Consider the following 24,748-nt stretch of genomic DNA (forward strand, 5'->3'; position numbering starts at 1 on the left):
CAATGAAGAACTGAAGAGATCTCTCCAAGAAGGGCTTTCAAGACAAAGGCAGTGGTGCCAGATATTGCAGAAGTTGAAATGAGTTCAGATTAAATGCCGTTGGACGTGACAGTTCAAAATTTGGGAGCTGACTCAGTAGAAATTGTGGGGTCAGAAGCTATATTCATAATGGGTTAAGTGACTATTGAAGATCTGGTATCTTTTCTTCACCAAATAGTAAAAAAAAATAAAATATTGAGGCCTTAAGATGTGTCAGGCACTAGTTTAGGTGCTAGTAATATAGCAGTTAGTGAAACAGACAAAAACATTTTCCTGTGTGGGGCACGTTGGAAGGTGGAGAGTGGGGATGATACAAGTAATGTTACATATAATAGTAGAAGATAGCAAGTACTTTGCCCAAAAATTAAGCAAGAAAGAAGGGGTGGAGCATGATGGGTTGTGCAATACTAGAGAGGACGGTTAGGAAAGGCTGCTTTAAAGATGGTATTTGAACAAAGACTTGAATAAGGTCAAAGAGGAAATTATATGATCATCTTGGGAAGGGACAGTGCTGATGGGAGGAATGGCATGTGTGAGGCAGGAAAACTCTTGGTGTATTCAGGGAGCAGGCAGGTCGAAGAGCTTGAGCTAAATGTGAGAGGGAGAAGCGGTTGTGCTTAGTGGTGGCCAAACTTATAAGATACAAGAAGGATTTGGGAGTTTACTGTGAGGAGGCTATGGAACCCCTGGAGGACTTTGAGCAGTGGAGGGACACAATCTGATACATGTTAAAAGGATCACGTTGGCTGGTGTATTGAAAACAGACTGAGGATGGGCAAGGCCTAGAACTGAGAGACCAGCTACCACAATAATCCAGGGGAGGGTGATGCTGGCTTTGACCAACTTTGTCACATTAGCAGCGGTGACAAGTGGCAGGGCCTCAGGACTTGCTGACAAGTCGAAAACTTGGGTTTTAAGAGAGAGAACCTTATGATTGAGTTGAGGGTTCGAGACCTTTGGAAAGGATGGAGCTGCCACTGCGTGAGGTGAGGGGGACAGTTAAGCGGTGATGCCGAGGGTGGTACAGTGGTTTTTGGTTAATAGAGGAGCAGCGGGGTCAAGAGAAACAGAGTTTTGTTTGTGTTTGCTTTTGGGAAGTGTAGCCTTAGCTGTCCTTATGGGCAGAAGAGAGGGTGAGAGCGATAACTCAAGAGAAACACATATATGTGGGAAGAAAGTTAACAAGAACACACAGATAAAGAAGGTTCAGCTTCGGAAAGGAAAATCAATTCCTTTTCCGGGAAAGCAACAAAAAAATCTTGGGGTAACTTATAGAAAATTGAGGGAGTTTACATTAAATGCGGTCTTTGTAATTATAAGCATTCAGTTGCTTCAGGTTTAGGGAAAGAGGTTGAGATTAATAGTTAAGAAGATATTATATAGCTTAGAGACTAAAGTAAGAGGTCAAGAGAGAGAAACGAGATGGCGGCACAGGCACCCGATGTGCCCGCCGCCTCCCGAAACCACATCAAAATTACAACTAAAATACAGACCCACCATCACTCAGAGCCTCCTGAGATCTGGCTGCACAGAAGCCCACAACCAGGGAACTGAAGAAGCACCAAGACTGGGAGGAGGGGCGGAGACACGGGCGGATCCGGGCTGAATCACGGAGACGTGCCATGGGCCCACACCCGGTGATGTGGTTGAAACCCAGGAGGGAATCTCGGCGGGGGAGGTTTCCCAGAGGAGCAAGGGGTCCCAGCCCCACAGCAGCCCCCAGCCCAGTGCTCCAGGGCTGGGAAAAGACAGCCCCACAACTCCGGGCTGTGAAACCAGCGGGGACTGTGGCTGAGGGACGTGGAGGCTGCGGGAGCCCCAGCAGCTCCTCCTAAAGGGCCCGGCACGGACTCACTCGGACGCTCCCTCTGAACCCAGCGCCGGGCAGCAGCTTGAAAGGACCTGGGACCCTCGGGGAGAAACTAACCTGCCTGAAATTGGGGCGAGAGCTGGAGGGGTGGCTTCCTCCCAGGCAGAAGGGCTGGCAGAGGCCATTGCTCCTTTGGCGAGTCCTCCCCCCACACAGCCCGCAGGCAGGCGCCATGTTTGAATCCCCAGCACCTGACCCACACCTTTGGCCCCGCCCCGTGATTCCCGGAGGCCCCGCCCCTCCCCACCTGCAGCTCAGCCATGCATTTCCAGGGGCTTTTCTGTGCAAGTGGCCTCTCGAGCCTCATGCTTAGGACTTTCCTGAAATCTCTCAAACAAGCAGCAGCGGGCCCCATACGACTTGATAAGTGGCCCCAGGCTTGGCACTAGCAGCAGCCTGCATTGGCTCATAGCTTGGCCTCTCCTGGACACCTCTAAGCCCAGCACAAGTAGCAGCCAACTATGGTTTGCTGTGTAGCTCGTGCTGGGTGGCCCTGGGCAAGGCACTGGCACAGGCTGACTTTGTACCTCCTAGGAGGCCCCAGAGACAGTGCACCTGGTGGTCAGACTCGACCACGCTGGATTACAACCCTACCACATCCACAAGTGACACACTCAAGGGGCGCACTTGGTGAACACCAAAGCTCCACTAAAGTAAATCCTGATCCATAGGGGTGTCTCCAGCACAGCAGCTCTCTGGCTATAGTTGCAGCTGGTCCTCACAGCTGATTGGTCTAGGGGTCAGTTCCTCCCAGGGATGCCAACAGCAACCAAGATTCAACTACAACAGGACAGTGCACACAGCCCACACAGGGGAGCACCTAGAAGGCCCAGCTCAGGTGACTGGGGAGGCTGAGCCACTGGACCCTATAGGATAACCTACTACACAGAGCCACTCTACCAATTCCAGGAAACATAGGAGCTCTTCCTAATACATAGAAACAAACACCAGGAAGCAGCCAAAATGCGGAGGCAAAGAAAGATGTTACTAAGGAAAGAACAGAAGAAATCTCTAGAAAAGGAGCTAAATGAAATGGAGCCAAGCATGCAACAAGATACAGAGTTCAAAATAATGGTTATAAGGATGCTCAAGGATCTTAGTAAAACTATTAAGGAAACTAGTGAGATCATCAATGACATAATAAAGTACCAATCACAAATGAAGGCTACATGAACTGAAATGAAGAATAATTTACAGGGAATCAACAGTAGAGTAGAGGATGCTGAGAATCAAATCAGCAATTTGGAACATGAGGAAACAAAAAAAGACCCAACCAGAAGAGCAAAAAGGAAAACGAATCCAGAAATATGAAGGTAGTGTAAGGAGTCTCTGGGACAACTTCAAGTGGCCCAACATTTGCATTAAGGGGGTGCCAGAAGGGGAAGAAAGAGAGCAAGGAATTGAAAACCTACTTGAGAAAATAATGACAGAAAACTTCCCCTACCTGGGGAAAGAAATAGGCTTACAAGTCCAGGAAGCACAGAGGGTCCCAAACAAGAGGAACCCAAAGAAGCCCACAGCAAGACACATCATAATTTAAATGCCAAAGGTTAAAGACAAAGAGAGAATCTTAAAACCAGCAAGAGAAAAGCAATTAGTTACTGACAAGGGAGCACCCATATGACTGTCAGCTGATTTTTCAACAGAAACTTTGCAGGAGAGAAGGGAGTGGCAAGAAATATTCAAAGTGATGAAAAGCAAGAAGCTACAACCAAGATTGCTCTACCCAGGAAAGCTATCATTTAGAACTGAAGGTCAGATCAAGAGCTTCACAGACAAGCAAAAGCTAAAGCAGTTCATCACCACCAAACCAGTGCTACATGAAATGTTGAAGGGTCTTCTTTAAGGAGAAGCTAATGAACAAAAGAATCTGACAACCAAAATAGGCCCAGAGACATTGAAGCATGCAACAGACTGTCCATCTCAGAGGGAAGAGGGAAGGGGGATGGCAAGTGTGAAGAGATTAACCACAGAAGTTATATGCATATATGCATAATCCATGGACACACACAATAATGGGGTGAAGGCCTGGGGAGGGGGTGGGAGCGAGGTGGAGAGGGTCAATGGGGGGAAAAAGTGGAACACCTGTGATACTTTCAACAATAAAGATAAATTAGAAAAAAAAGTCAACTAGAAAGAATAAGACTTTCAGAAATATCACAACTCAGTATTAGCATGAATTTGTTACATTTCAACAAGCTTAAAGCAAACTGGTTGTAAAATTCATCATTATTTCATGTACCACCAATAAAGAAAATAAACCATCTAAGACTGAGAGATCTCCACGTAAAGCTGGGACACCAAAGGCCTTCAGTGTTAGGCTAATGGAGGCATAAACCCACCCATATGGGAAGTTATATACCTTAAACTTGGCACTGGATGCAGGGAGGGGTAAAAATCTTACCAGAAAATTTGAGTCACAAGCTAATACTTATGTATGTCCACAGTCTAAAATCTCCCACACTAGTGTAGACCAAACTACCTCAAGCAGAAAAATTAAAAAATATTCAGTGAGAGTTTCCTCCAGGAGACTGGCCAAAGCTAACACAGGTTCTTTCTGGAAAACTCTTTCAGTCCATGTCTAATAGAATTGTACGATCCTTCTGACTTTAGAATGTTCAAATGTGAAAAGACATGTGTTTTAGAAATGTAATAAGATAATGAGCTTATTTGCATACTTAGTGGCTGCGCCAGCATGCTAAGCAACACTGAATGGTGCAAGGGTTTTATAAATTCCAAATGGAGTCAATTAGCTAATGGTAAGAGAGAAAGAGGTCATAGGAACTGGGGAGTTATACAGTCTCTCCAAGTCTATTTTTATTCTGGTAGCTGTTAGCTAGGCTCAGAAATGGCTGATAATGGCACTCAAGTGGTCTCTTTTTCATGCCCATGGGAGACACTGCATTTCTTAGAGGCTAGAAGAGTGACTTGCATATAATGAACACTCAGTAGATATTTGAATGAAAAAATCAATGATTAATTTTGGTACCCATCTCTCACTTAGCTTGACTAGACCTCAGAACCATTTTAAAAATAGCAATCACTAACAATAAATCAAGGTTGGCAAAGGATTTGAAATCTGTTTTCCACCTCTGAGTTAGAGATTTTGAGGCAGAAAATAATTTGATGAAAATAGGAGAAAGTACTGGCCTTTGAAATCATAAAGCCTAAACTGTATTTCCTATTATATGAGATGTGATGAGTCCTTTAATATCAATGCCAGTTTTCTCATTTGGAGAAGGGGAGTAATTTCTCTTCTGTCTGCTTCAGAAGGGGCGTAACGGATATCAGGGAAAATGATAGATGTGGGGTGCTTTTCAATTGAAGTGCTTAAAAAGTGATTTTAATAATATTTTAGGCAGCCTGTTTTTACATCTATGTTTATGACGATAGGCCTGAAGAGAAAAATAGTAAAGGAAGGAGTTTCTGGTTAAGGAGGAGATATTTGGTAGGAAGTATTGTGTTTGGTTTTTGGAAACTGGGCATAAAAAAGTTGGGTAATTCCTGCAACCCTGAACATTATTGCTTAGAGGTCAATAGGCTGTTAACAGGTCTAAAGTTGATAAAGACATTTTTGAGTTTTAGAAAGAAGTTCATTCTGACATGTAAGATTACAGATAAGATTGTTTTGCACTCAGATGAGAGTGAGACATGGAAGACACTGAGGATTTATGACCCACAGAGGTTTCTTTCCTTGAATAATAGCATGAATTAATGTAGGAAAATTAAGATGTAAAGGATTATGTGTTAAATTATGTAAGACTACTTTCAAAATGTTTAGACATGTTTCTAAAGATGTTAGGAAAAGGTCACAGCTGACCTTACTGGGAGTTTGAGATGACATTGCAACCACAGGGACTGTGACTTTGGCTGACATATGCTGCACGATCCATCCATAATTCATAATTCATGATTCAACTTCTGGGTGAATATTATGAATTTTCAATTAGTCTTACAAAGAGAGGTAAATCTTAGGTTTCTGCAATGTATAGTTCATAATTCTAGCATTTTATAACTAAATGAAATTTTAAAGGTGGTTTCTGGCCATTCTCTAATTAATACTGCTCTGTTTGTTGGATAAATGTCAGAATTTCAAGCATAAATCAGTTATTCTCACATAAGGAATTTCCATGGCTTTTTATGTTCTGATATCCTGTAAAATGTTATTATTGGTGAGTTCTGAGCTAAAGCCCAGATAATAGACTTTATTTGTCACACTTGACTCTGCCATTTATTATATGTTCTCTACCTTCCCCTATCTGGCTTATGTATTTGGGAAAAAATGGCACCAGAAGATCACATTATCCTGTTCAAATTTACCTGCTTAGACATAGAAAATCAAGTTGGATGTGACCATGACTATGTATCTTTGTAATCAAGCAACAGAGTGCTTGTTAGTAAGTATGTCACATTTATTTTCATTTGTCATTTTATAGTTCCTAAGAGACTGAAGAGGTGCTAAAGGATCTGAAATTAGATTTCTGTACACAGGGCAATTATTTTACCTTACACATTGTGCCCTTCTTGAGGGGATGGGCTATGTGCAGTAAAAGTGGAACCGATGACCAGTATATTGACAGAGGTTTCTCTATTCCTTTCTCAAGTTAAATAACAGCCTTGAATGAAATTGTCATGATTGTCAGGAAACTTATTTTCAAAGCAATGTTTTTTGCCACAAAAGGGGGTACATGTTTGCTAAATTTGATAAAGACAGATGAGCAAATGGAAGAAAATGTAAACCAACCACCAAGAGATAAACGCTGTTAACATTTTGATATATATGTTTATTTATACATATTTGGTGTACACACTGAACTATACTGTACATTGTATTATAATGTTATTTTTCTCATGCAATACATCATTTCATGTCATTAAATTTCTTATTGAATGCATCATAAGCTATATGAGCATAACTGATATATTTACTTAATTGAAATACTATGTGTTAAGCATCATAGAGTCTCTAGAGCTGGTATAGACCTTAATTTCTAGGTCTCCATAAGACCAGTGGTAAGGACAAGTCTCTCTTCCAAATGTTTGCCAGAATGCTACAGGCAAGGTATTGTGCTAAGGGTTATAATATTTATTAACTAAATGATCTCATGCTTCAGGCCTGCTATTTACCCAGTAATCATTCTTTCAACCACTCATTTGTTAAAAATCAACTATGTGCCAGATAGCATACCAGGTCCTGGATATATACAGAGTAAAAGCAGTCTCTGATGAGCTTGCATTTTGGTGAGGTAACTAAAAGTGTACAACAAAGTAGGAAATAAAATAGGAAATGTGCTGTGATGATTCAGAAAATGTAGCTCTTCTTTCCGTTGAGCCTCTGGGAAGGTTTATGGGAGAAATGGACTGTTGGTTAGACCCTGAGGGATGAGTAGTATTTGGAGGTGGATCACTGAGCTTGTGAGGATGTGAATGGGATTTAAAATCGTGGAAGTAGAGGGTGTGGAACAATTAAAGGGACCACTGAATAGTCTAGTGTGCTTAGAACAGAGAGTTGATGGCCCATGACACTTGCAGCAAGATGGGGACCACAACAAAACCATTCTGCACTAGGTGGATGTCCAACTTGATGAGCCAACTGAGATTAATAAACAAAATCAGCTGTAAATGTTTGTAAGCCATTTAAGTTAACCACACACAAATATTGTCTGTAATTTCATCAGAGACTCTTCTTGATTTCTTTTTGAAAAATTTATAATAGTAATGTTTGTGAAAAAAGACAGTTAACTCTAAACCACCCTCTCCATTTCACTAATCCATTCCTACTCTATCTTAAGTAATCAATATTAATAATGTTTTAATGATCTGATTTTCCACTAATATTTGTGCACATAATGTGTATATTTAATAGTATTTGTGTATATCACATATATTATTTTATAATTTTTTCACACATAACACTGTGCTTCATATTTATATGAAACATATCTGTGTGGGTCCTTTTTTGTGTTTTTTTAACTCTTCATAGCTGCCTAACTTATTGGACCAGAGGAATGCCTTTTTGAAGCTATTCCTTGTAGTGTGTGGACCTACACACCAGAGGTGTTTGATATGTTGGTAGAGCAAAAGTGGCATGTTCCACTCGCCCCTGCCTTCGTAGGAACTCTTCAGTTGATTCCCTCAGGGCCTTGTTTCTCCTTGCCTCATCTGCATCAATCATAGACATCCAGGGCTCCACCCTCCACTGAAGGGGGCTTCTGTGTACCCAAATCCTTTGAAAAGGAAAGTGTGCCGCGTGGAATGAGCCAGTTGGAGAGATATGCAAAATCTGGGAGCTGAGATAGACATTATTTTTACTGAAGGTCACCAGGGGCCAGACTGGCTGACAAGGGGTAGCACTCCAAAGACAATAAGCACACTGACAACATTGTGTCACCTCCCATAAAGCTTCCCTGGCCCTGGTTACCCTTTATATCAGTTCTCAGTCTTAAGTGTATATCAGAATTACCTGGAGGGTTTCTGATTTTATAAGAATGTATATTCCTTTTTTATGTACTTTTTAAAAATTATTGATTTCAGAGAGAGGAAGAGAGAAGGAGAGATAGAAACAACAATGATGAGAGTCATTGATCGGCTTCCTCCTGCACACCCCCCTACTGGGAATTGAGCCTGCAACCCCGGCATGTGCCCTGGCAGGGAATCAATTGTGATTTCCTGGTTCATAGGTTGATGCTCAATCACTGAGCCACACCGGCCAGGCAACAATTACGTTCTTAAAGGGAATTTGTATTTCTAATAAGGTCCCTGGTAATGTTATTTCACAATTAGGGAAAACCCAGCATTCTCTTGCTAACTCCACATCAGTCTTTGTGTTTATGTGGATTTTTTTTTAAACTTACTTTAGGGGACTAAATACACTTTGCAGTTATACATTGGAACCTTTCTGTCTCAACCTAAATCAGCAGTTTTTTAAAATTTCAGCCACTTTCTTTCTGTAACTCAGTCATGACTGTTTCTTCTCTCATACCAGTAAGTGATGCCTGCTATTGTTGGATGGGAGATAAGGCCCTAAAAATATAAGAAACAGGATTTTATTATGAACGAGTGGGAATAAAGGATGGAAAAATTCACCAATTGATACCTTGAACAATTATCTCACCATTGGAAAAAATCTCAGATTTTTTTCCTTTATAAATGTGTGTTGCTCTGGCGTATGCTTTTCACACTGTGTTCTCTACCAAATTAAAGGATATTTGATGACTGCAAGCATAAAATTTCACTAGATATCGGGGTCTACATGATCAACTCTACAGTAATTTTTATTATTTCATTGTATTGTACACACTATTCTCTATATAAAGAAGTAGAGTGACTTTAAGAAATAACTTTTTTTTACTACCAAGCAATAATTTAGAGGGTGACTTTGAAATAAACTTTAATTCTCTCATTAGCGTGCGTGCAGATGATGACAGTGATCTGGCCACCGTCATGGAGTATCTCTGCAAGGTGCTGGCCGAGCTCTTCGCCTGCGCTGGCTCCCTTAGTGAAGGCACAGGAAACGCGTGGCCAAGTCAGACTCGCCGCCAGGGAACGGAGAGGAGCATGGCTGTGACTGGAGAGAAGATGCCTACGTGTATTAAGAACCTAATCCTTGGAATAAAGTGTATTGAAACATAATTTCAGTAACTTTACTTTCCTGAAGAAACACTTTTGAAAAATGAAAGAATCTCTAAGCTAAAGTGACAAAACATTTGTGGGAATTGAGGGATTCTTTCCTTGGATATTTTTTCAGCTGGAAATCTTATTGTGGAGAATTAATGGATGTTGATTCGAGTTTTTTAGGGTATTTCTGAAGTATATAAAAATGCACAAATCTTAAACTTAGAGGAATTTTCACAAAGTGAGCACCCATGTAACCAGCACCCAGATGAAGAAACAAAGTGTTTCAAAAACCCAGCAGCCCCCTCTCGTGCTTCTTCCAATCTTCACCCCCCTAAAGTGATCAGTGAGTTCTAATGCTGATTTTTAACACCACAGGTGAGGCCTACCTACTTTTGAATTGATAATTTCTTTTTAACCTTAGTTTTATTAGTTCATGTGATTTCATAAAAGATGACAATTTGAGGTATATTCCTGTAAGATAATGTTTGGATACGTTTAACAGTAAAACACAGAACTGAAGCTACCACATTTTGAATGTAGGTTTTTTTTTTATATATTCTTTTTTTTTTAAATATATTTTTATTGATTTCAGAGAGAGGAAGGGAGAGAAGGAGAGAGAGAGACAGAAACATCAATGATCAGAGTCATTGATCGGCTGCCTCCTGCACGCCCCCAACTGGGGATCAAGCCCGCAACCCAGGCATGTGCCCTGATGGGGAACCGAACCTTGATCTCCTGGATCCTAGGTCAAAGTTCAACTGCTGAGCCCCACTGGCCAGGCTTTTTCGTATATTCTTAACATCACTGTGAGGTCAAAAGAAGCGCTAACTTTTATTTTTCCTTCTCAACTTAAAAATAACCTGTTATTTGGTAAAGGCTCCAAAGACACTTTGTGGCCAAAAGAAGGAGGGAAGATACACAAGTAAGAACTCCTTCTAAGGTATTTCAGGAGGCTGTAGACCTTCCTGGTGGGAGATCACACAAAGGTGCCAGGGGACTGGCTGGGTGGCACGTGACTGAACTGAGCAGTGTGTGTTGGTAAAGCCAGGTAGGGTTAGCCAAAGGGCGAAAAATCTCATTTCATGTCAAACTTTTCTTCTTCTTTCTTTAGGAAAAATCATCCATTCTTTTGGACTGTTGTTGCTAGGGACCATGACAGAACCCTGAAAGAACCAACTGAGCAGATGAGAAATGTTTTTTAAGTTTGTTTTGCCCAGTTGGCATGGCTCAGTGGTTGAGCGTCAACCTAGAATCCAGGAGATCGTGGTTCGATTCCCAGTGAGGGCACGTGCCCGGGTTGTGGGCTCGAGCCCCAGTTTGGGGTGTGCAGGAGGCAGCCGATCAATGACTCTCTCATCATTGATGTTTCCTTCTCCCTCCCTCTCCCTTCCTCTCTCTGAAATCAATAAAGATATATATATATTTTTAAAATTGTTTTGCCTGCACTCTGACTGTTGGACTTCCTTTAGCAAAACTATGTAATTAGATATTCATCTCCTAGTGCCCCTGTACATTTACAATTTATACCAACATTTAAAGATACAATTTGAGATCATGTTTTAATAGAGAATTAGGAGAAGTTGGTCAAGAAGTACAAATTCAGGTCCACGTGCAGAGGTCCACATAGCCTGGTTTCTCCAGGGCTGCCAGTCCTCAGAACATGGTTGATGGGCTCCTGCAAATGATAAACAGAGATCACCCTTTTTATGTAGTACAAAGTCATCTTCATTGCTGAGACTGAAAGGTAGAGACTGAAGATTTATTTTGGACTATTATGCAGGGTCGTAGTTTGACTCATTGGCTTAATCCTGCAGTTCTCTTGCTTGCCACTGATGCAGGTGAGAAAGGCAAAAAAATGCATCCTGGTGCATTGAAACCTTTGACAGACTGAGCTTTGCCACTGATGTCCTGAGCTCTCCTCTGGGGTTCAACTCTGTGGGGAGGCCAGTGCGTCTCCCCCACAGCTTGGAGCCTCTGTTCTCCTCTGAGACCTGTACTGTGACTGGATGGGGAAGTATTAGTGAAGGTAAATATTTTACGTTTGCAGAACTTTCACTGCAGGTTGTTAATTTTGAAAATTCCTCATGGAAATGATATAAGGCAGTTTCTGCTTTAGCCTTTCTTCCTTCCAAAAGACAGAAACCGTGTTTTATTTAGTTGTAATCGGTGATCAAATTAGAGAATGAGCTGTTTTATATTTTCCCTTTAGGGTGATTAATTAATTATAAGTAAGCTGGATCTGTAAAGGGTCAGATAAGTTTTTTGGGCTCTGCAGGCCATATGGTCCTTGTCACACTACTAAACTCTGCCATCATAGCACAAAGCAGCCATAGACAATATGCAACACAATGGATGTGGCTGTGTCCCAACAGAAATTCGTTCATGAAATTTAAATTTCATATAATATTTACGTGTCTTGAAGTATTTTCTAACTTGGATTTTTTCAACTGTTTAAAAATGTATAAACCATTACTAGTTCCTGGACTGTGCTAAACAGGCCCAGGGACCGGGGATGGGGGTGGTGCTGGCACGGAATTGGTGCACTAGCCATGGTTTGCTGACTGCTGGGCTAGGTTGTTGAGAGCTTAAAGCCGTGATAAGATACTGCTCAATCCGAATGGGCCAATGTTTGTGTTTTGCTTCTTTTCACTGTATGCGATCATTTTCCTTCACATCTGCCTTCTGTTGCTGTATCGTTTGGGATCTGTGAGCTTGAAGGAGAGAGGATCTCTTTTTGTGTACAGTATTCATGTTCACAGCTACTGCACTCCCTTGCAGCCAAATTGCATTTTCCAAAAACCTTTTGCAACCGCCATCTGAGGAGAGTTTTATCTTCCCTATTTTGCAAATGAGGAGGTTATGGCCCAACGATTTAGGACACTTACTAACATCCCATGACTAATAGGTATCAAAGCTGGGATTTAAAAGCAGCCGCGACTCAGCTGATAATCACTGAACTCCCAGCCTGACTTGGGCTCTGTGTGATTTGGCCTCCACTAAACTCTCCAACTTCATTTCCTTCTTTTGTCCCTTCAGGCACCATGGTCTTCTTCCTTTCTCTTAAATACTAGTTCAGAAGCTCTGCCCTTTTTCTTCCACTTAGAACACACTTGTTCTAGTCTCCCAGCTGCCTCCTCCTCATTTCCTTCTCAGCTCAGCTGTCGCTCCCCTTCAGACCGCTTGCTGCCGCAGGACTGCTCTTCCATCGCTTACTTTCTGCACTACCCACTTTTATCGTCTCGTTGCACATAAACATTCTTCACATTATTTTATGTGATCACGTTCTACATCTCATCCCTTAGAGTGGGAACCACTGAGAGGCCGATCTCTGTCTAATTCAGCATTCTCTCCCCAGAGCTAGAAGGTTACTTAGATGAAACAGGAAATATTTATTGACTGACTGGCTTCAAAGCCCTTGAATAAATATGCCCATTCTCTAACACCTTCACCCATTGCCACCTCCATGACCACCATATGGCTGAGAGGTGGTTACAGTCTTATCAAAGATGAATCCATTCTTGGCCCTGGCCAGTGTAGCTCAGGTGGTTGAGCACTGTCCCATGCACCAAAAGGTCTCTAGTTCGATTCCCAGTCAGGGCACATGCAGAACAGGTCTGAACTTAAACATGCCCACGTTTCAGACTTTATCCCCAGTAGGGGGCGTGCAGGAGGCAGCCAATCAATGTTTCTCTCTCTGCCTCTCCCTCTCCCTTCTCTCTAAAAGAAATAAAAGCATATTAAAAAATAAAAATTAAAAACATTTTAAAAAGATGAATCAATTCTTTCAATCCCAGAGAAAATGAGTTCTCGATTTTGAGACATGGTAAGCAACACTGATGGGATGGGTGGTCCCTGAAAAGAGGAGCTTAAATACATTAAATTGTTTATGTGTTAGATTAATACATCAAAAAGAGCACAAGATTTAGAGTCAGACTGAGGCTGGAGTCCTAGCTCTGTCCCATAGGTGCTGTGAGATCACATTTTCAGAGTTGTGGCTTCTTCGTGTGTGAGATAGCCCACCTCACAATGCTGCTGTATTATTAGGTTGGAGTAAAGCATTTATAAATATCAAGGTACTATATAAATGTAAGGTAATTTTTATTTTGTCCAAAAAGTATTAAGGCTATAAAAAGTAAACTTAATTTTTTAAATGTCATGAATCTAAAGTGATAGAACAAGTCATGCAGAATACATATTGGAGTTCTTCTATATGGTGACGGGAGAAGATTTGACTTTAGATGGTGGACACACAGTTCAATATACAGATCTTATAACATAGAAACTCACATCTAAAACCTATATGATCATATTAACCAATGTCACCCCAATAAATTATTTTAAAAAGGACCTACAAAAAAAAAAAAAAAAAGAATACATGTTAACCCAGGCCTGCCTAAGGGTCAGTTATGAGAAGAAAAAAATTTTTTTAAATATATCTTTATTGATTTTAGAGAGAGTAAGGGAGAGGGAGAGAGAGAGAAAAACATCAATGATGAGAGAGTCATTTGATCAGCTGTCTCATGCATGCCCCCGACTGGGGATGGAGCCCACAACCCAGGCATGTGCCCTGACCGGGAATTGAACCGGAATCTCCTGGATCCTAGGTCAATGCTCAACCTCTGAGCCACGCCCGGCCGGGAGAGAAGAAATTCTTTAGTGTTCATTATTAGTGTCATTTTAAATTGGAGTTGAGTTTAAGTCACAGTGACAATTGAGGGAAAAAAGGAATATAATTTTGGTTTATATTAGTTAATCATAAAAACATATTGCTGTCCCATATTTATAATATATATTCACATAATGTATTTATCTGTATAAATATGTAATCATGTCAACCACATATAACACCAATTCATATCTTGTTGAATTCTCTTTCTGAATTCTTATGTAGCAATATTTGAAACTCTGAAATTTAAATTGGAAATAAGCTAGAAAAAAAGCGTTTCTGGTCTTGTTCTCCTGCCAATGCATTCCCTTTGCAAAGATGTCACATCTGGAAATGAAGACACCCTGCGTGAGACACATATCCTTTGATTCAATACTCTGCAGCAGCTCAGGCATGACTGATTGTAATTATGTTGGTGCAGAGCGAGTCTGAACTTAAATATATATATATATATTTTTTAATATATTTTTAACATAATTTCTTGCTCACTTCATTATTAAGTTCTCTTTCTGAATCTGCTGCTTAATTAGTTGGTGGCCTGGCAAGTCGCTTGCAGCAGATTCAAGAAAGAGAGACCTGCGGACACACTTATTACTCTGCTCCCCAGGGGGTATCACAGAGAAGATGATCTGCGCTGGCTCTGCAGCGACTGGAGGGAAGGATTGCTGTCAGGTGAGATGATTATGACTCTGCAGAGGAAGAGAGAAAGTTGCCATCTGCTAGAGACTCTCCTTACACGGGAGGAACGACTCTCAAAACCGCAAACAGCTTTTCCCTGTTAGCCGGTGCTTCACAGCACCCTGCCACATCCCCTCCCCCAAAGCCCAGCGGACCCCAGGAAGAGCGGGCCACGGGCAGAGTGGTTACTGTGTCCAAACTTGCCGAGATGGCAGAGAGGGCGCAGCAGCCTACAGCCCCGAGAGCAGGTGGGTACGGGGGGCGGGGGGGGGGGGGGGGGGGCCGGAGGTAGGTGACAGCACCACTAGTCTGGCCTGCAGGGGGGAAGATGTTTTCCGGTAAACTGAAGGCCTTGAGAAAAGAGAACAGGCCAACAGGGATTCGAAATTAGTGCGTCCTATTTACAGCTTAAGAGTTTGTTTAAAATTGTTATAAATCTCCAGTGCGCTCACCCTTGATTTTCCACCAGAGATTAAAATAAAATAATCATGAAGAAAATGAGAACCTTTAAAAAATGTTTTTAATATGCAGTAAAAAACAAATCACAAAGCAACGCTTCCGTTTCAGTGATATTGTGGAGGCCCGAAGCTGTAGAGAGGCCCTGGGGGGCAGGCATGCTGTGGGCAAGGCCAGAATGGGCGAAGGGAAGGGCCGAGGGGGGCCCAGGGAGCAAAGCCAGCAGCGCTGCTCCCCCAGGCACCCAGCCCGAGGCACCCCGGCCCTGCGCCCGCTGCCTCAGCCAGGCTGGACCTGAGCAGCCGCCCCAAGGGAAGCTGTGATTCCTGGTCAGAGCACAGGCCTGGGCTGCTGGCTCCATCCCCAGTAGGGGCGGGCAGGAGGCAGCCGATCATGTTGCTCCCTCCCCCCTCCCTACCTCTCTCTGAAATCAATAAGGAAAGAAGGAAGGAAAGAAGGAGGGAGGGAGGGAGTAAGGGAGGAAGGAAGGAAGGAAGGGAGGAAGGGAGGAAGGGAGGAAGGGAGGAAGGGAGGAAGGAGGGAAGGAAGGAAACATGAAGAGAGAAGGGAAGTGGTCCCTTCTTATCACTGAATATAAATTTATTGCACTTAAGCCCTTTCATGGCATCAAGCGCTACTCAAATTCTGTTATATGTTGAGTATCTTAACTTGCATTCCCCAGGAGCACACCTGTGACAAGTGCTCGAGTGCAGTGGCCTGTTAGGAAGTGCAGGTCACCGGTAGGAAAGTGAGGAGCAGGCATAGGGAAGGGAAGGCGGCCAACCCAGGATGTGCTATTAAGTCACCTGCAGCAAAACGCTGGCAGTGACACAAAACACACTAAGAATATCGATCCCCTCTGAGGGCTGAGGGAGCTGGGGTATTTATACCCTACTTCCCCAGAGTCACAGTTCCAGGGCTGCAGGGCAGGCACTTCCTACACTTCTGGCCTGCCTCCCGGGTGGGGGGGGGGGGAGCCCCAGGCACAGAGCCAGGGTGTGGACAGGAAGATCTGAGGAATATAGGAAGGGTGCTCCTAGGGCTGCTGAAGGGCATAAAGTTATATTATAAAAATCAAATAGAAAAGTCCTCTAAATTAATGTATTCATACTTCCCCTTTTGAGGGATGGTCTTTCTCTCTGCTTTGAATCAAGAAAATCACAAATGGCCCTACTGTTATTGTCATGCTCAACAGCATGTAACATTGGAGGAAGACCTTGATCTGCATAAAGAGAGCAGAGAACTGGGGAGGGAATTAGGTTCATGTCAGAGGTGACCCGCATATCATGATCTCAGTTGGCACTTATTCTTTTATTTTTAAATTTATCTTAATTGTTGAAAGTATTACAGATACCGCCCCCCCCCCCCCCCATTGATCCCTGTTTCTGCTACATCCAAAGGTCACTTTGACGGCAGCACAACCAAATTCACAGGGTGATTTCAGAAACTTGCTTTGATAAAATGGACTCAACTATATTGGCTAATTGATTTTTACCCTCTTGGGAATGCTCAGAAGTATTGGACCCGCAGATGTAATTTCTCATCCAGGAAGGTGAAAATAAAAATGCTGGAGTGGAGACATGAGAGTTTCAGGTATGCAGTGTGGAACCCTGTGGTGCTCTGCTCCCAGCAAATTTCAGATTTTAGATTTTTTTAAAATTTCAAATTATTTGACCTACAAAGGGATCTGTGTCATCCCAGAGGGATGTATGTCCCACTCCTGCTGGCTTTTCCAATCGATTTTGTACTTCTCTCCTCTTGCTCACTGTATTTCAGCCACAGTGATTTCCTTCTCACCTCCCCACTTGCCACATACTTGCCCAAGTTGGGGCCTTAGCCCGGATATCAATTCTGCATAAATACTATTCCTCCAAAGTTTTAAATATCTGGCTCCTTCTCATCCTTCATGTATCAACTCAAAGGTTATTGAAATTGCACATACACACATGCACGTGTAAGCACACACACACACATACCTACCCATGTTCGCTACATGTCACTCTGAATATTTCCTTTATAGCTACTATCACCGTCTAATTTGGTTATGCCCTGTCTTTCTCAGAATGCCTAGCTCACAACAGACATTGCATAATTTTAAAATAATTAATAGATACCATCTGTTTATTGAATATCATAGGCTAGGCCCTGTGATAGGCACTGGCAATAAAAGAGATTAGACAGCCTCTTTCTGTATCAAGGAATGTTTGTAATTGCCAAAAAAATTCTATATGGAGTATGTGTTGGTACTGAAGGAATGAGTGATTTAAAAAGGAAATCACCTGACTTGACACATCAGACTATTTTCTAATGGGAAAGGGGTCTTAAGTATAATCTGATTTTATGTGGGAAAAAAATAGGCCCCCAAAAGTGTTAATTGTTCTACATCACAGACTAGGAAACCTATCTTCTTATTCCCAATTTAGAATTCATCCTGTGAAATTCTTTATATAAAATAGACAGGTATATCAAATATGTCTTCAGCTCAGTTTATTTTATAAAAAGACAATTAAATTAAGGATTTAGTCAGGTCCTAAATACCTTTGCGTCGGAAAAGGGGAGGATGATTAAAAATCAGAAAGGTAGAAAGGCTACCTTAAAAAATGCAAATCCTGTTTTAAGGTTTGATGATTTTTCAGCTTTATTAGATATAATTGACATAACGTTGTATAAGTTTGATGTTCGATGTGATAATTTGACACACTTACATATTGTGAAATGATTAACATGGTGGTTAGTTAAAACCACTGTCACCTCATATAATTACCATTTTGTTCTTGTGCTGAGAACATTTAAGATCTACTCTCTTAGCAACGTGTAAGTATATGATACAGTACTGTTAACTAGTCACCATGCTATACATTAGATTCCCAGAACTTGTTAACCCCATAACTAGAAGTTTGTGCCCTTTCACTAACATTTTCCCATTTCCCCACCTGCAATCCTTGGTAACCATCATTCTACTCTCTGTTTCTAAGAGTTCAGCTTTTTTAGATTCTACCTATATCATACAGTATTTATCTTTTGCTGTCTGACTTTTTAGTTAGCATAATGTCCTCAAACACCAATCATGTTGTTCCAAATAGCAGGATTTCCTTCTTTCTCATGGTTGTATAATATTTCATTTTATGTAATACCATATCTTCTTTACCCATTTATCCTTTGATAGAAAAATATCAATATATCAAACTAAAATGCATCTGTACATCAGACGTGGCTCTTTCCACATATGACTACTGTGAATGCTTCAGTGGAAGTGCAGACACCTCTTTGACATCCTGTGTTCATTTCCTTTGGGTGTATACCTAGAAGTGGCGTTGCTGGATAATATGGTAGTTCTATTTTTAATTTTTTGAGGAATGTCTATATTACTTTCTATAGTGGCTGCACCAAGTTACACTCCCACTAACAATGCACAAGGATTCCCTTTTCTCCACATTCTTGCCAAGACTTTTTATCTTTTGTCTTTTTGATGATAGCCATTCTCACAGGTAGGAGTTGGTATCTCATAGTGGCTTTGATTGACATTTTCCTCATGGTTAGTGAGTTGAAAAGCTTTTCATGTACCTGTGGGCCATCTGTATGTCTTCTTTGGGAAAATGTCTATTCAGAGCCTCTGTCCATTTCAAATTGCATTGTTTTTTGTTATTAATTTATATGAGTTCTTTATATATTTTGGCTATCAACCACTTATCAGATATATAGTTTTCAAATATTTTTCTCCCATTTCATAAGCTGTCTTTATTTTATTGTTTCTTCTAATGTTCAGGTGCGTTTTAGTTTGTCATACTGATTTTTGCTTTTGTTGCTTATGCTTTTGGTTTCATATCCAAAAAATCATTTCTTTTTTTTTAAAAAAATATATCTTTATTGACTTCAGAGAGAGGAAAGGCGATGGAGAGAGAGATAAAAACATCAATTATGAGAGTCATTGGCTGCAGCCCGAAACCCGGGCATGTGCCCTGACTGGGAATTAAACCCTGATCGCCTGGATCCTAGGTCGACGCTCAACTGCTGAGCCACGCCCAGCCGGGCCAAAAAATCATTTCTAAGACCAATGTCAAGGAGCTTTTCTCCTGTGTTTTCTTCTAGGGGTCTTATGCTTAAGTCTTAATGCATTTCAGTTTAATTTTTGTGAGTCCAAATAGGGGTGCAATTTCATTTTCCTGCATGTAATTTTCCAGTTTCCCCAGCATCATTTATGGAAGAGATTACCCTTTCCCCGTTGAGTACTTTTTGCTCCCTTGTCAAATATTAGTTGACAGTATTTGTAAAGGTTTCTTCTAGGCTGACAATTCTGTCACCTTGTGTCTATTTTTTATGTCAGTACCATACTGTGTTGATTACTGTAGATTTGTAATATATTTTGAAACCAAGACATTTGAGGCCTTTAATTTTGTTCTTTCTCAGGATTATTTTGGCTATTCGGGGTCTTTTTGGTTTCATATGAATTTTAGAATTTTTTTTTACTTCTGTGAAAAATGCCACTAAAATTTTGATATAAACTGCATTGAATCTATAGATGGCTTTCATCAGTGTGGACATTTTAATAATATTAATTCTTTTGATCCATGGACATGGAATAGTTTTTAATTATTTTTGTCTTCCTCAATTTCTTTTGTCAAAGTCTTATAATTTTCAGCAGAGAGTTTTCACCTTCTTGGTTAAATTTATTCCTAAGTATTTTAATCTTTTTGATGCTATTGTGCATAAGATTTTTAAAATTTATTTTTCATATACTTTGTTCTTAGTGTATAGAGACAAACTGATTTCTATATGTTCATTCAGTATCCTGAAACTTTACTCTATTTATTGATTAGTTCCAATAGTTTCTTTGTGAAGTCTTTAGAATTTTCTATAAATAAGATCATATCATCTGCTAATACAGTTAACTTCTTCCTTTGTGATTTGGATGCCTTTTTCCCCCTTGTCTGATTGCTATGGCTAGGACTTCCAGTATTATACTGAATAGCAATGGTGAAGGTCAGCACCCTTTTCTTGTCCCTGATCTTAGATTAAAAGGTTTCGCCCGTCTAGTGTGGCCCAGTGGTTGAACGTCAACCCATGAACCAGGAGGTCAGGGTTCGATTCCTAGTCAGGGCACATGCCTGGGTTTCGGGCTCGATCCTCAGTAGGGGGCAGCAGGAGGCAGCCCATCCGGGATTCTTTCTCATCATTGATGCTTCTGTCTCTCTCTTCCTCTCTCTTCCTCTCTCTGAAATCAATAAAAACATATTTTTTTTTAAAAAGGTTTCAACCTTTTACTGTTGAATATGATGCTAGTTGTATGTAGTTATATATAGACTTTGTTATGTTGAGGTATGTTCTGTTTATACCCAGTTTGTTGAGAGTTGTGGCGTTTTTTAAAATCATGAATGGATGTTAAATGCTTTTTCTGTACTGATGACATGATAATGCTATTTTTAATTTTCATTCTATTAATGTCACATTTATTGATATGTGTATGTTGAGCCATCCTAGTGTCACTGGAATAGATCCGACTTGATCATGGTGTGTGATCCTTTTGAATTTAGTTTGCTGGTACAGATGCTCCTTGACTTATGATGAGGTTACAGCCTGATAAATCCATCATAAGTTGAAAATCTAATTAAGTTGAAATGCATTTAATGTATCTAATCTACCAAATATCATAGCTTAGCCTAGGTTACCTTACATGTTCTCAGAGCACTTATATTAGCCTATAGTTGGGCAAAATTATCTCACTGACACTGCCCAGCATTACTAGAGAGAGTATTATACTATATATCACTAGTCCAGGAAAAGATTAAAATTCAAAGCACAGTTTTTACTAAAGGCATATCCATCCTAAGTCAGGGACTGTCTGCATTTTGTTTAATATTTTTACATCTATGTTTATCAGGGATACTGACCTGTGATTTTCTTTTCTTGTTGTGTCCCTATTTGTCCTGGGTCTCAGCAATGCTGGGCTCATAAAATGAGCTTGGGTATGTTAGCTCCTCTTTAATTTCTTTGAAGAGTTTGAGAAAGAGTAGAGTTAATTCTTTAAATGTTTAGTAGAGTCATCAGTGAAGCCATCTGGTCCTGGGCTTTTCTTTGTTGGAATGGTTTTGATTACTGGGCCAATCTCCTTACTTGTATTAGTCTGTTCTGATTTTCTTTTGCCTCGTGATTAGGTCTCCGTGGGTTGCAGGATTCTAGGCCATGCGCTCTGCTTAATGACAAGGATATGTTCTGAGAAATGCGTCATTAGGCGATTTCATCTTTGTGCAAATATCATAGGTTGTACTTACACAAACCTAGATGGTCTAGCCTACCTCTGTAATTGTGTTATACTTTTACACGACTGGCAGCACAGTGGGTTTGTTTACACCAGCATCACCACAAACGTGTCAACAATGTATTACACTACTGTGCTAAGTTAGGTACGTCATGAGGTGATAGGAATTTTTCAGCTTCATTATAACCTTATGGGACCACCATCATATATGTGGTTTGTCATTGACCAAAATGTTGTTTTGTAGTGCATGACTGTATTTCTCCTAGGTGGTCGGTCCAATTTTGGTGTATAATTATTCATAACAGTCTCTTATGATTCTTTGTATTTCTGTGGTATCAGTTGCTATGTCTCCTCTTTCATCTGTGATTTTATTTATTTGAGTATAAATATTCTAAGGTTTACAAATTGACAAAGAATAATTTTTTTAGAAATTCAAGAAATGTGTTAGGAATAAATTATTGATTATTCTGATTCCAAAATTGAAGCCAGGAGCTCTGATTAAAGAAAACTTCTGGACCGCATTTTCTTGGTGTTTCATGGAGACTCTGGTGGGCCATTAGTGTGTGGACATGGAGGCCCCTTTGTCCTTTATGGCATCGTCAGCTGGGGAGCTGGCTGTGCCCAGACAAGGAAGGCAGGCATATTTGCCAGGGCAAGTGTCTTCTTGGACTGGATCCAATCCAAAATCAAAGGTGAATGTCTTTCAGATATTATGAAAGCAATACCCCTTTCTTCATATTTCTATCAGCATGAGGAAAGAGAAGACTGTAAGACAGTATTTTATTTATCTTAGTTTTGAAATACATTAAAATGCACATTAAAGTTCTGTAAGAATATGCTCTCCCTTGGACAGAGTTAAGGTAAAACTGACTTTTCCTGGGGCTGTTGTAATCCTAGATATGCATTCTCTTTTATCAAAAGCTGCTTTGATACAATCTACATGCTATCTTCAGGCACACATTTTTATTTCCTTTTAACCCATTCTCTCCAGATACAAGTTTCTCTTTACTTCAGATAAATAATGAAAGCAAACCTTAACAAGGAAACAATTGCCACCACTCGCACCTTCAACAGACAATGCATCTGGGCTGGGTAATGGATGTTCATGTTACCTCATTAATACAGCTAGTAAGAATTTAGCAAAAAGCATTTCATGCCTGGGTCCCATTATTTTCTTTGGAACACTATAAACTCTGTGTTTTTATTCTGTCAGGTAGTTCCAGGTGAAAGAGAGGAGAGTTGTTTTTGTGATTGTGATCTGGGGATCTTTTCTACCTCATAGATACAATGGTCACAGGGAAAGAAAAAAAAAAGACCAGCATCAGGGTTAGTGTCTCTCTCATTTCTCCCACAATTGTTAGTGCCTTTTGCAGATAGGATTTTGAATTTTAGTTAAGAGCAAATAGCAGTTGGAGAATTAGAAGTCTGTAGTAGACTTGTAGAGAGATGCAAGTTCTATGATACCATCAGTCTTGGTTTTCAAATGGTCACGGGTCATTCCCCTTTTATCTCTCTCTGCCCCACCCATCCCCACATGCACTCAACCCCAGTAGACAAACTAGGATGAGTTGGAGGAAAACTGAAGAGAGTACAAGAGAGCGGGTGGGGAATTGTTAGAAGGATGGCTTCAGTAGAAGAGACGGAGATGGAATCTAGTGCTCAGCTGGAGGGGCTGGTCTTAAGTAGGAGCAAAGCACAGTTCAACCATAATTGCCAGATGGAAGGCAGAATATTTAGTCACTGATACAGGCGTATGGGTACATGTGGGGATGGGAGCTCCTGGAAGTACTATTCTAATTGCTTCTATTTCCTCAGCAGATGAAATGGGGTTGTGAAGGAAGGTTCAAGGGTTTTAAAAGAAAAAAAGAGAAAGTATGAAATAGTTCTCTATAAAAATGGCAAAGGGCATGGACTGGGGAAATGAAGTAGGGTTACTGAGCAGCATAAAGGCCTCTGAGATGAATGATTATACATTTAGAGGGAGACCAACCAGTTAGGTCCATTGTATGTTTTCCCCTGGAGACACTGGGGGGTACCACGGAGATGCAGGGCAGGGAGAGAATCGATTCAGGTCGAGTGGGTTTTCCCAAGCATGCAGGAGTATAAGGGGATTGAGAGTATGTGTGAAGGAGGGATTAAAACAATGGACCCTTGGAATTAAACCAGGAAAAGGGCGGACAAGGAGGGGAGATGAATTAGGGACAAAGAGGAGGTGATGGGGTGGAAGAACTGCAAGTCTCAAAAGGTGGAAGGAGTGTTGGAAGTAGCTGAAAATATAGAAGTTTGTGGTTAGAGACAGTGGTGCTTAACACCAAGATTGTAAAAGGCTTGGGGTCTCTGCTCATGACCTGGTCTCTAGGGCCTGGCCGCTGGCAGAAGGCTGAGGTCGGGTCGGGGAAAGTTGAGAAACTGAGAAGCTTCAGTGCTGGAATCATCTATACAGCTACTGAAATCAGCGAGGCCTGAGGGAGGAATAGTGTTGGAGAGAATGTCTGCTAAGGCCTAGGAATGGGGAGAGTCACTCAGAGACCAGCTGCGGGTGACATGGTCCCACAACACAAGGGTCAAAGAGTCAAAACAAGAGTCAAGGAGTCATATTTAGATGAAAAGGAAATCTGGAATTGGGGTTGACATGGGAGGCAAACTTAGATCCAAGATCCCAAAACCTAATGATTTCAGGGGGTTGAGTTAAATGAATAATGTCAATGGATTCCTAGGTAATTTAATGCATGTAAAGCACTTAGAATAGGAAGGGCATGACCAAGGAAAAGGGTCAATAACTGGCGGTAGTGGTGACCATCTGAGGTATTCTTTGAACTGTCCCATTCAGGCTATTAGAAAATGAGCATTGTTAAAATGTAGAGAAGATATTTCTCATTTGCATATGTTCAGAAATTCGTACGCATGGCAAAGAACTAGAAAATTTTGCATATGAAAGGGCATTGTTTTATTTTAGTTCTATGACTAGTGTATGAGATAAAATGTGGACAATGCGATATTTAACACCCACTCTTACTGGGCTTGCTTTTTACACAAGGGAATTAATGGACCTTAGCTATGGTTTTTTATTATTCTCGTATATAAAAAGCAGTGACTGGTTGGGAATCCATGACTTTATAGGATTTGGCTCCCTTTCCAGGAAGATTTGTCATAGAGGATTCATGTG

At 41.0% G+C, this 24,748-nt stretch overlaps 1 protein-coding gene across 1 annotated transcript; it reads left to right on the top strand.

Moving 5' to 3' along the window:
* The first annotated feature begins 9,352 nt into the window (after positions 1 to 9,352).
* On the top strand, positions 9,353 to 24,048 carry OVCH1 (ovochymase 1). Its single transcript, XM_087813776.1, is given in 8 exon segments — positions 9,353 to 9,495; positions 10,638 to 10,719; positions 11,374 to 11,397; positions 11,399 to 11,552; positions 14,723 to 14,791; positions 14,794 to 14,864; positions 22,121 to 22,274; positions 23,942 to 24,048. Coding segments are annotated over 8 exon segments (804 nt in total).
* Positions 24,049 to 24,748: the final 700 nt, after the last annotated feature.

The sequence above is a fragment of the Miniopterus natalensis genome, chromosome 2, assembly GCF_054644295.1.
Source record: "Miniopterus natalensis isolate mMinNat1 chromosome 2, mMinNat1.hap1, whole genome shotgun sequence".
In the NCBI taxonomy this organism is placed as follows: Eukaryota; Metazoa; Chordata; class Mammalia; order Chiroptera; family Miniopteridae; genus Miniopterus; species Miniopterus natalensis.